Raw genomic sequence first — 13,455 nt, forward strand, 5'->3', positions numbered from 1 at the left:
AACTATTTAGAGCAGAAGCAGGCAGCTGGTATTCTATCGGTAATGGAGTGGCCAGCGCAGTCACCAGATCTGAACCCCATTGAGCTGTTGTGGGAGCAGCTTGACCGTATGGTACGCAAGAAGTGCCCATCCAACCAATCCAACTTGTGGGAGCTGCTTCTGGAAGCGTGGGGTGCAATTTCTCCAGATTACCTCAACAAATTAACAGCTAGAATGCCAAAGGTCTGCAATACTGTAATTGCTGCAAATGGAGGATTCTTTGACGAAAGCAAAGTTTGATGTAAAAAAGATCTTATTTCAAATACAAATCATTATTTCTAACCTTGTCAATGTCTTGACTCCATTTTCTATTCATTTCACAACGTATGGTGGTGAATAAGTGTGACTTTTCAGGAAAACACAAAATTGTTTGGGTGACCCCAAACTTTTGAACGGTAGTGTAAATAAATGAAAAAAGTGTGGTGCAGACTTACAGCAGAGAGAGAGAGGGCTCAAGTGGATGAGAGAGACATAGAGTTCTTTGAGCATGAAGCCTGATATTACTCTACAGTTCTGTGGAGTCACTGTTAACAGTGACAGACAGTTCCGCATTATATACTCTTGTATCTTCTATGAAACGTGTCTATCCTGACTAAACTGAATTATTATAAACTACGATGAATTAGTCGTGAGTCTCTATCTTCAGTGATTTTTTTTATCGTGTGTTGTATTGATGCATGAGTGTTTAACAATTTACTGTAATGGTTACAGTGGCTGCTGTCAGTGCATCCTGACCGATCCTGTCGGTGTGTCGGGAGATTGAAATAATCAATGAAGTTATGTTGTTCTGCCTCGTGCATAAATGAACACAGATGCAGGTGCTCATGAATATAAATGTGATCTGCACATCACTAGAATGCTCCTATGCAGGTGCATCTAACTATCTGAACAATCCACCCTTTACAGAAAATAACAGGAAATACCAGGTTTTTGTTGGCCATTTGCACAATGAATTTTTGCTGCTTCAAGATAGCAATGTGCCAACAATGCGCCTGACCGCACCTCATTTTAATACCAACACTCTCATGGGCGCACAGATGGGCACAAGTACATTTGCTGCTTACACAGTGTGGGCCCTGGGTGTGTAAATGACAACTGCGTCAGTTGCGGAAAGTAGCAATGACAATTGCTCTGCACTGTGCCCTGCAATTTTAAGTAATAAGAAGTTTGTCAATTAGAGCCAGTGTTCTGGCAATCACAACCCCGTCAATCCAAACCAACAGACAGTAAGTGCCAGGTTATACTAGAAAAGAAATAGTTCCAACTTGTGTCCGAAGCTGTTCGCCCATCAAACATGCAGTTCTGATGAAGCATACTGACAGCTTATCTACTATATATCTACTATACGCTACTATATAACCAAGACAGAGGAAGCATATCAAATGTATCTACAGTGATTAAAATTTAAGAGAACATGAGCAACGAAAATGAAATACTGTAAAACTTTATTTAATAGCCTGGGCTTTTATTTGCTAAAATCACTGAATTGACTCTGCCTTTATTTGGGACAGGCGTCCAAACCGGACAGGCCTTTAATTTCTGTTGCACAAAACTGAAATAGGCTACTATGAAACAGTTTATTTATTTCAAACAGAATATTGCTATCAAATATACGGCATTCATTTGATCTAGCTCCGTCTTATGCACTTTTGTTTTGAAGGCAGCAACGTAACAAAAACGACAACAGGGTGCAGGATGAGAAAAGTGTGGCAGACGTTAGCAGACAGAAAGCAATGGACTTCACATGACAGGATTCACAACTTGGATTAATATTTATGAAAAGCTGTTTTGATTCTTGATCTTGATCGGTGAACCATTACAAAGGAATATAAATAATCAAGGAACAGACACATTCAGACTTAACAAGTGCTTCAAAGGTAACGGGAGTCGGCACATTTTTTTTTTCTCATCTCTTTCCTACCATGCCGGTTACACTGGTAAATCTATAAGAATTAGACTTTGGGGCTCGTTTATTCCGTTAAATGAACTGACCGATCTAACGATGTGTAGCATGTCCATACTGAAATATTGATCATAAGTTTAAACATTAGTATTTGTATTAACGATCTAAGCAGCTTAGAAGCAGCTAAAGCGGGCGACTCAGCATGGTTTAAGAGTTTTATACATCCAAACAACTTCTATGAAAACCAGACCAGACGTTTAATTGAGACCTGTGTTTATTTGTCAAAATGTGTTCCCACACCAGGCCAGTAAACGGGGTAGGCGGCTGTTTGGGACTCAGCTATCATTTGAAGTTTTACAGTATATACAGAGAGCACAAAAGAGGCACTTAAGCTCTTCTTATTTCTGAAGATAAAAGGATTCAGCTGCAATTTCTAAAACTTAAATGGGACAGAAAAGATAATAAACCACTAACTTTGAATACACAAAAGTGATAAAAATGCATTACATTCATACATAACATGCTCATCATTGTATCTAAAGGATAAAAGATTAAGACGGACTTTACAAATTCAACTCTTCCCACTGGAGATAACCTTTTTTTTTAAATTAGCATTACCACGTTATACCCACCACAATGCGTATATACAATGCAAATTGGGTTTGGATTTTGTTTTTGCATGTAAAAACCCCCATTTGTATCTGTTTTTCCATTAACTGAATCAGGTCTTCTCGAGTTAAATGAAGTATAATTACTATCAGTTAATGTTTTTTATCAGGCACTTTCATTAAATGTATTTTAATTTGAAAGCTGTATATTTAGTTGGCAGTTAGTTTGTCAGACTTTATCTATGCAAAGATGAATAATGCATGGCCTAATTGTTGACATAATTATACTTTTAATTTGCCATCTGCACTAAATTACAAAGTCCCAAACATGAAAACCCAAACAAGTCAAAGTAAATCAAATTGTCAGGTTTCATTTTAAGCCATGACAATTTATGCTCACAGTGAAGTTAAAAATCTTCTTCTAAATACATACCTCTCTCTCCGCTCATGCACCTTGACTCTCCCACTAATATGACAGTTGTTTGAAAGCTAACATCTATGCTGCATTCACTGAGAATCCATGCCATCCTCGGAATGTGCACAATATCAATGTACACCTACCTTTGTATTTCCAAAAATAAAGCCCAGCAGGATTTGCCTGGTTTGGGTTGTCTGGCAGATGCGTTGTACAGCGAAACCGTACAGAACCGTACCAAAAAGAACAGAAAGTTGTGAACACTTATAATCCGATCATAATCCGGGATAAATGTGACCCATGAGAGGACAATGAAAAACGTAAGTCTCCCGTGAAAATGAGAGGGTTAGCATGTAGGAGCTAACCAGAGCTAGCCTTTGTGGCTCTTTTCACTTCTGTACCACAGCATGCTGCTGCGTGTGACGTTGTGTTATTCTTCTGTGCATGCGGTTCACTTTCAGGCTGCGGACAGTTCACACTGGAGTCTGATATGGCCCACATTTAAGTAATAATTTGAACTGTCAAAAAAAAAATCTGATCTGGGAAATAATTTATAATTGAGCATTAAGGCCTGCAGTCTGAACTTAACCAAAATTCCACCGTGATAGCCAGGGTTTTGTTCTTTTAAAAGCGGAAGGCTGAGCTTATACGTTAATTAAAATAGACTTTACGTATTTAGAACACATTCACAGTGATCACCATTTACTCCAAAGGACTGAAAAAATCTATCACCAGTGTTATAGTCAGCCTTGAGGCATGTTGATTTGGTTGATGTGGTAATTAAAAAATGATGTGGTGCTGTAATGCACAGCAGTTATCACCCCTGATTATTGCCACTCTCCACCTGCACTTTCTGAAGTACAAGCACAGGCATAGACTTCACACCGGAAATGAGAATAAGAGAATGAAGGATGATTCAGAAGATGTGTAAAACAGCACACCTGCAGTTAATGCTCCTCTTATCAGCCTAGCATGCACTTAGCGATATAATTTATCTCAAAGGATCTATATGAAGAGAAGCCAAATTACTCTTGGACACAGACATATTAACCATAACCTTTGGCTTTCATCCTTTCTTCAGTAGTGTCTCCAATCTCTCTTTCTCTCTGCATGAGGTTTGCCTAGTGCAAATAAATGATTTGTTACTGAAATGTGACCCCTAGTTTGTTTATACAAGAAATTTGTTTATATAAATAAACAATTTTATAGTTGCCAATTTCCCATCTTTGCAAAGCAAGAGATTTTGCCAAAGGTATTAAAGGCCTGTCCCATATAGACACAAAATAAAGGCAGGGTGAGTTCAGTGAATGAAGCAAATAAAAGCTTGGGCTATAAATTGAAGTTATGCTGTACTTCTTTCTTTGATGCACAGCTCTTAGGATTAGATCACTTTGCTGTAGTATTATCTCAAATAGCAAACTAGCAAGCATACAACGTAAGGAGCACAATGATGACCTTTACCCCAAGATGACGTCACTCGACTTGATCGCAATCTCACTGACTCAAATAAAGAACAAAGAATGTATATTAAACAAAGTACGTTTAGAGTATTTTGTACATGACCTTCCATAAATATGTCAGATAAAATATATTTGAACATTTCTGAACATTTGAATTTATTGAAGGATATACTGCAGGGACATATTTTTATGGCAGCACCATTTGTAAGATTTGTACATAACAATAATAGTTGTTGCTATTTTCCTAACCTTGATATACCTTTCCTACCTCTTTGGTATTTTTGTACAGTTCCTTTTAGATTCATTTGCAGCATTTCAAATGACTTTAAATTGACATTGAAACATGGACAACCACTTTTCTATTATTATTTCCAAGAACTTTCATATTATTGTCTTTATGCTGAAGTTGGAGCTATTGCGTGGTCCTGCATTATAGTAAAACTGCTAGAGTTAAGCATTTAGTATTTCCACGGGGGTTGCCAATGCATATTTTATTTTCATTCACTCATTCAGATTTAGTATAGCAAAGCAGTACTCACATTAGCAGATACACAACGCAGAACTCAAGACACACAGATGTAGTTTGACTTGTTTTTGTCTTGTTCTCTACCTCATCCCCCAAAAGTAAAATAAAACTATTAAAAGTAAAGTAAAACTATTAAAGGATCTTGTCTGAAATCCTAACAATAGAGCTGTTTTATGGGAAGTGCTATGTTGGCGAGATATGATAAGATGTTATTAAGGAAATGAGCCCGAAGGAGCACTATGATACCAGTAAGAATTCTTTTTTCAAATGAAAAAATGAACGCAGGCCTCGATTAAACGCCTGGTCTGGTTTTTATACAAGTTCTTTGGGTGTATAAAACCCTGCCAGGTTGCCCGCTTTCGCTGCTTCTAAGCTGCTTAGATCATTAATAGAAAATGTTAATGTTTAAACATATTATTAGTGTTGTAGTCAAGACCACCCAAACCGAGACCAAGTCAAGACCAAGACCAGAGTTTATTGAGACGGAGACAAGACCAAGCCTTTTAGGGGCTAAACCAAGTCAAGACCAAGACTGAAGGAGGGCGAGACAGAGTCAAGACCAAGACCAGTTCCCCACATTACATGACACACAATAAAATGTGGAACGAGATAATAGGCACTTCTCAAATTTATCTGAAAGATCCACATTCCTATAAAAACATCCACATACAAACACCAAGAGGTGAAATCAACTTAAGCATCTTTATTCAACAATCCTTTTCCATGTTTACCATCCACTTAACAGAGCTGGGTGATATGGCCAATATGATAAAAAATGTCATCATTCAATATTGGTAATTAACACAATCATTTTCATCAAAAATGCATGAGTTAAATCAAGGAATATATGTTTTTCAGTCCCTTTTCCTCAACAAAATAAATATCTTAATAGAAAAATTTATTTCATTTGTGATTGATTTTATGTCCGGAGCTGTATGCAGCTGACAGTTGCTAACAGTGATGTAACTTAACTTACACATTAGCTACATAGCTGTATGTGGCCTGTCTCATCATTGCTTATCAGAAGCAAAATTTTAACTGTAATTGAACAAGTTATCACCACATGCCCTGTTCTCAGACTAACAAACTAATTGCATTAGCTACTCCCCTCAATTTGTTAACTAAATTAGGTAGCTTGTGCACACCTAGCTAGGTGGCAAATAACTGGCAAGCAACTGAAATTAGTGCCCTGAAACATGCATTATATAGCATATCATACAAATACAGTATAAATACGTAAGCTTGCTAGGTCTGCTAACGTCACGTACATATAGCTTACCTATGTCTATGCTGGCAGTAAAAGTTAATAACGTTAATAAATCAGACAATGCAATTTATTGATATTCCCAAAGTTATGGTCTTGAAATAAAATCCTGAGTCCTCAATGTCAGAGACCGAGGCAAGACCAAGTACAAATGCGGTCTCGAGACCAAGACCGGTTTTGAGTACTACAACACTACATATGAGCAATATGTCAGTATGGACATGTTACACATCGTTATATCGGTTAGATTCTCCACAATAATTCAATCATTCAGTAGTTCATTTAACGGAAACAACAAGCCCCAAAGTCTAATTCTTATAGATTTTCCAGAACAGCATGGTAGGCTACAGGAGATGGGGAAAAAAAATTGCAACTCCCGTTACCTTTGAAGCAATCATTAAGTCCGAATGTGTTTGTTCCTTGAGTATTTTTCCTTTACTCTGTAAGGGTCTGCTGATCAAAAGAATCAAAACAGCTTTTCATGAAATTAATCCAAGTTGTGAATACTGCCAAGTGAAGTGCTCTCTGTCTGATCTTAGCAAATAAAAGCCTAGGCTATTAATCAAAGTTTTACGGCGTATATATATAAAATTCTGGACATTGGTGTCCCCACAAGCCACAAGATTAACACTAGAGATAATTAAAAAATAATTGCGAGAAATTATATGAGAAAGGGGTTTTCATCCTCTTTTTTTTTTAACCCTGTCCGGCCCAGTAGTCACGTATGCAGTATGAGGAGCTGGATTCTGTGTTTTGCCAGACAGATTTTGGAGTTTTAAGTCTGAAAAGACTCGGGGGCGGAAATGGGTTGGGGAGCACAAACATCACACAAACAAACACCACAGAGAAAGGACAGCAACTATAAGAGGATGGCGCGGGGGGGCTGACAAGAGGAAACGACAGAAAATACATCAATTGCCGAAAACGAAGATACCTGCAGGAAAACGGGGAGGGGTGGTATAGGTAGGAAAATGACAAGAGACAACCAGCTGAAAAACAGCAACAAACAGCAGTGAAAACAAAACAACTGCGGGAGAAAAAGGCAGAACAAATAAAAGAGCACAGCGCAGAAATCGGAAGCGAAATAATTACAAATAGTTTAAATAATAAACTTGATGAAAAGCATAAATAACAAGCCAACTACCAGGGGTTTTCATCTGGGGTCGTAGGATATCTTCGCTTCCGCTTCCTAGTCCTCAACTTGCGGTGTGGTCTGTCGGTGCAGTCCTATAGGCCGCTAGTTTGAAACTTGTTGACCATTTTAAAGTCCACTTGGAGGAGAAGTTCTCTGCTGTACTGGATCTAGGTGTGGTGGTTGGAAGTTAATGAAAATGTAGCCAAAACTCCGGGCAAGGTGAAACATCAGCCACACCAGTAACAGAGCTAAGAGATCCATAATTACTCAGCATGGATTGAACTAAAGACAATGCTGTTTGCTCAACATCACAGTACACTGATGAGTTACTGGAGGACACTTATTGAAACTACAAACAACAATAAATATATAAAAGTTTATATAGCCAATACTGATCCATCAAAAAATAAATTAAAAACCTGTGAATTTTTTTTTGGAACATCTCTGCCAATCAGCTTTTTTTACTCTGAAAACATTCAGTTAGCTGAAATGGGAGTTAAACATGACTTGTCTCAAATGTGTAATTATCTCTGTTTAGTCTGTTAATGAAAATGTGTTTGCCTGTCAAAGGTGAGCCTTTTGTTAACTGCCCCTTGTGGCTTATTCTGATCTGTCATCTACCATGTGCTTTCAGGCTTGATTAAACAATCTGCCCAGTTTCACCCCATCTTGCACATCCAATCTGGGATTTAATGAAAGATAATGAAAGCTGGATTGACACAGGAATATTCAATAAGCAATCTTGAGAGAACCTGGTTCTGTTATTGACTATTGCCAACCCGTGTTTCACCTCCAAGTCACATTCTGCTTTAATTTTTTCTCTGCTGCTTTAATCTTAGGATTTATATTCTCTTACAGCAGGACTAGGTTGCCATTCTTCCAAACAGCTTCAGTCTTGACACTCAGCAGATTGATGCATCCTTTGATGTCCCTTCCCTCTGCCTTCCATCTCTCCAGTGCTAGGTGTCGTTCCTGAGCTCTGCCAGTGCCGAGACTTGGAGCTGGACTGTGATGGAGCACAGCTTCAAGACATCCCAGTGGTGGCGATGAATGTCACCATGATGTGAGTAGAAGATATCCTCCTATTTTCAATATATTAAAGCTCAAGCAATCCCGAGGAAGCCTCCATCTCTGGCAGTGACTGTTAGAGCATGTGAGAAGTGTTGACCTCCCCACCCCCTCCAAAACGCCACCCTGCCACCACGAGTACCTGTCATTGCCACAGGATGAGTCAGTAAGTTACATGAAACCAGAATTAAAGAAGAATCTCTGGATGGAGTGGAAGTGACAAATGCAACCCCTTCACATTCAGCTGATAAGTAGTGTATGTCTTTGAAAGTCTTGTAAGAGCCAGTATCACTCACTTCTCACATCTGGTGAGTCTTTTGTCAAAAGTGTATAATTCAAGATTTAATAAACAAAAGTACAAAATACTTTTTGTCTTCTTAACATATATTCGACAAAGACCTAAAACCTTGTATTTATTACAAAGTGTGTCGAAGTTTGATCAGTACATTACCCTTTTTTATCACATGCATTTAGTTTGTTTTATATGACCTGGAATATCAACGCAATTACCAGGCTTATTATCTCTTACAAAGTATCTGCCTTGTCATTGGTACAGCATCGTTTTCTTTGTGGCGTATTTGGGTTATATGATGTTTTGTAGCTGCCCCACTTTTTTTCTCTCCTCTGAACCTCACTGCCTAGAAATGTTCAAAGAGCCTGTCACTCTTTGTGTGTTTAAAGTACAGCTGACCAAAGCAAGAGACTTTTGTGATCCATATACAACGTGGAGTGGGTCTGGGTAGATGGCAAAATAGCTGTATAACAATAGCCTATATATGGCCTCATGGTGGTCCAGGGGATAAGTGATGAGGTCTCAAAAATCTGTAGTTTTTCTCCTTTTTGGGGCATGAACACACCCATAGTAAATGTAATGTCCATATATAACTTTACTTGGATGAGCTTTGACAATCCATTTTAGAATTTTGCAGAGAAAAACATAGATGCTATCTGGTATTACATTACAAGATGTGGACACGGTGAATATTTTTAAAGCACAGGCCAGGTAAAGCAACAGTGAACACACCAGTGCAAATGTTATTTGGTAGATGGTCGATAGGGTGCTTTATTAACAAGTGTCCTCCACATTCGGCGCACTTGCTGCTGTGAAAATAGAATTGCGGGTTGAAAAATCCAAAAGACGAGTTCTATGTATTTTCAGCAACTTAATAAAACATACTACTGATGAAGAAAGTCAGCAGAGAGAAACAGAAAGAGGTGGGGCAAGCCGGTGTGTTTGCAGTAAGAGACCAGAGGTGTAGGTGTGTGTGAGTTTTGGGGGAGAAGAACTGAAGGGAGGTGAGCAGATTCAAGTAGTGAGTAAACACTGTAGATACAGTGTAGAAAGAAAAATTAAAATGGTGAAATAAGAAATAACTTTCCACAACTACTGGATCATCCATCCATCCATCCATCGTCAACCGCTTATCCTGTGTACAGGGTCGCGGGGGGCTGGAGCCTATCCCAGCTGACATTGGGCGAAAGGCAGGGTACACCCTGGACAGGTCGCCAGTCCATCGCAGGGAACTACTGGATCAGTTGCCATGAAATTTTGTACAGACATTCATGGTGCCCAGAGGATGAATCTGGACTTTGATGATACTGGTTGTGTGGTTGACTATGACTTTGAGTGATGTCTCAACAACTATTTGATAAATTGGCATGACATTTTACCCACATAGTAGTGTCCCACTCAGATTGAATTTTAACAACTTAGATCCCCTGACTTTTCATCTAGCGCTACCATCAGGTCTAAGTTTTTATTTTTCTAATACTTTGGTTTATAACCAAACACCAGAAAACTGATATTCCCATCAGCCTCAACTGCATTTTGTGTTTAGTGTATATTAGCAAATGTTTACATGCTAATATGCTAAACTAAGACAGTGAACAAGGAAACATTGGACCTACTAAATGTAGGTCACAATGACAAAAAGATGTTGATGTTTACCATCTTATTATCATTGTGAGCATGTTAGCATGCTGATTTTACAGTCTAGTCTTGTTTAGATATTTCAGTCATTGACAGAGATAAGAGTTCATTTTGCAGGTAGTGAAATAAGCTGTAGAGACCCGAATTACATTCCAAAAAGAGGTTTTGATTTCTAAGCTTATGTTGCTGTAGTGTTCTTCTTTGTGCACCTTGAGGTTAATTTGTCCGTCAGCCTTCTCAGCAAAGTGACATATTTTTTCCTAGACTTTCTGTTAAGGATTACTTTGTTTAGGTGGCACTCTTTCTATTCATGTTACTGTAACTGCTGTTGTACTGGAAGTGTAAACACAAAAGGTCTATCATTAGAGGATTTTCTTCTGGAAAGATTTAGGCCACATCCACACTTATATGTTTTTGTTTTGAAACACAACTTTTGCCGTCGTTTACAGCTAGCGTTCACACTATCCTGATGTTATCAAAACCCTGAAACTTTTGAGACTTTTGAAAACGCTGCTAAGTTATAATACTGTAGGATTGTGTTTTAGTCTGGACAGGTGGAAACCGAGAGTTTTCAAAACAATTACGCAGACATCCACATCCATCACTTCCTGACTGGGTCCAATAAGTCACGGTTGTAACACACGTGTGTCTATTTTTTAGTATGAGCCAAAGTGAAATTAATGAGTTAGATTACTGTTTTTATATGAATTAGAAAAATTATAATAAATATTTAGTGGGGTTAAGTTTTGACACTCAGTTCCCAGACACCTGTTCATCTGTTTCACAATGCAATAATGTTGCTAGTTAATTACTTAATACCTATCAGTTTCTGCTAGAGTCAAAATGCTCAGATGCTGGTAAATAAAATTGTTGTTTTAGGGTGTTTAGGTCTCCCTTTAAGACTGACCATGTCCACAAATGAAAAGGACAACAACAGCTGTCCTACAGTTTCTACAAATCCACAGTTGGTGGTGGTAATGCACCTTAAAGAGCAGCGGTGTAGCAATAAAAGAAAAGAAGAAGAATGATAGCCGATATAACAGTGCAGGTTTAGAAAAATCAGCTTCTTATGAAGTCGGTCATACATTAATCCTGAGCATTTGGCCTTAAGGTTACACACAATGGGCCTTTATACAAAAAGATTAATTCTGAAATGTTACAAATGTGGGATAGTAGAGAATCTGTGATTTTCACCTAATTTCCCTATGGAGAAATTTCTATGAAAATAAATTGTGCCTCTGTCCATAGGGGAATTTGACTCATAATTAATCATAATGCCTGTAATCATAATTATATGTCATAGAAAGTTAACAGTAAGAAAATCTAACACCTTCCCAAAAATGACCACTTCCAAGTGCTTGACATGACAGTGTGTGAGTGGATGAGTCTTTAATTGGCCTTTAATCCGTTAAAAGCTTTGGAATTAACAGCTGGATAAACTGGATGAATGGAGTCTCTTTGAGATGACAAAACTGAATTAAAAAGACCAATAGGTTTGCCATGTTTATGCATTTTATTTTATTTTATGGCATATATATATATATGCCATAAAATAAAATCCAATTTCTTTACACACACACACACACATATATATATATATATATATATGTGTGTGTGTGTGTGTGTGTGTGTGTGTGTGTATATATATGTATGTAGAGAGAGAGAGAGAGAGAGAGAGAGAACCTTGAGATGTCTTGTGATCACATTCTCCATTAATTACAAATTTTAACCCAATAAAATTTAAACGCACGTGTTAAAACAGTCTGAAGTGGTGAGCTGGTCAGCTGTTCAAATACAGCAGTACTTAATCGTGATGAGTATTGTTCATGTTGTAAACCTCATTCTATATGATGATTTTGAACCTCTTCCTATCCTTCAGGTCCCTACAAATGAACCGGCTTCAGAAACTGAGAGCAAACACATTCTTTAAGTACCAGAGTCTACAGAAACTGTGAGTTTCTCATGAAGTATCATTTGCGTTTTATATATATATATATACATATATAAATATATATGTATAAATATGTATGTATGTGTATATATGTATGTATGTATATATATATATATATATGTATGTGTGTATATATGTATGTATATATATATGTATGTATGTGTATATATGTATGTATGTGTATATATGTATGTATGTATATATATATGTATGTATGTGTATATATGTATGTATATATGTATATATATAAATATATGTTTACAGTACATTATATATATTTTTCCGCATTTATTACTGTCCTACCAAATAGAGTCATTTTCTGAAAATTAGGGTTATTAGCATGCATGAGAGCTTGCACTATTCATTTATTAAACCTTAATGCCTTCATGATACCGAGATAATGACTAGCCTTTGAGTGACAAATACAACAAATGAATTTCACAACTACAAAGCTGATGTGTAAACCTAAGACGACTTATGGGAATATGGACAGAAGTGATTGTTCTGTTCCGCGTACAGATTCATTCGTTGCCGACTTGCAGTGTTTATCAACCTCACACAGTGCTACTGACTGCAGGAAAATAGGTCTTATCCTCCGCCAGGAACCATTTGGCTGTGTCAGCCTTCAGTTGCTGCACTGAAGGTTTGATCGGATTGAAAACTTTCCTGAGATATGCATAAACAAACATCAGAATGAATTGTCAGGTGTGTGAAATACACAAAGAGACAAAACGCAGCTGTCAGTGGAGCTCACAGTATGTGCTTTAAAAGACGATGGCAGGTGCCAAACAGACCACAATTGTTTGATATTAAATAGTAATTCTCTCAGCTGGGCTAATATCCCTAGTCGTTCTTGTAAACAAAGTTGTATTTCTCACTCCAACAGCAAAATTTATGTATTATATGTGTGTTTTTCCTATAAACCAACATGACCAAGGCTTAATTAATTTTTCTCGCATTGTTCATTTAGAATTCAAATGATTTACAAACTGTTTTGTGCTTGTTTTTGTAGATATCTCCAGCACAACAGAATTCGAGATGTGAGTCCTGACGCATTCAGAGGGCTGTACAATTTAACAAGGCTGTAAGTTGTGTCATTTTTTATGCATACCAGTTTAATCCAGCTTTATGAACAGACTGAGCAGGTTGCACGTTG

The 13,455-nt window shown here is 37.6% G+C and overlaps 1 protein-coding gene across 1 annotated transcript in view; it reads left to right on the forward strand.

Annotated features, from left to right (window-relative positions):
* rxfp1 (relaxin family peptide receptor 1) overlaps positions 1–13,455 on the forward strand; it is an 82,393-nt gene that overhangs the window by 49,687 nt on the left and 19,251 nt on the right. The window contains exons 4-6 of the mRNA XM_046031601.1: positions 8,308–8,413; positions 12,228–12,299; positions 13,312–13,383. Coding sequence (XP_045887557.1) covers positions 8,308–8,413; positions 12,228–12,299; positions 13,312–13,383 — 250 coding nt within the window. The remainder of the gene's footprint in view (positions 1–8,307; positions 8,414–12,227; positions 12,300–13,311; positions 13,384–13,455) is intronic.

The sequence above is a fragment of the Micropterus dolomieu genome, linkage group LG19 (assembly GCF_021292245.1).
Source record: "Micropterus dolomieu isolate WLL.071019.BEF.003 ecotype Adirondacks linkage group LG19, ASM2129224v1, whole genome shotgun sequence".
In the NCBI taxonomy this organism is placed as follows: domain Eukaryota; kingdom Metazoa; phylum Chordata; class Actinopteri; order Centrarchiformes; family Centrarchidae; genus Micropterus; species Micropterus dolomieu.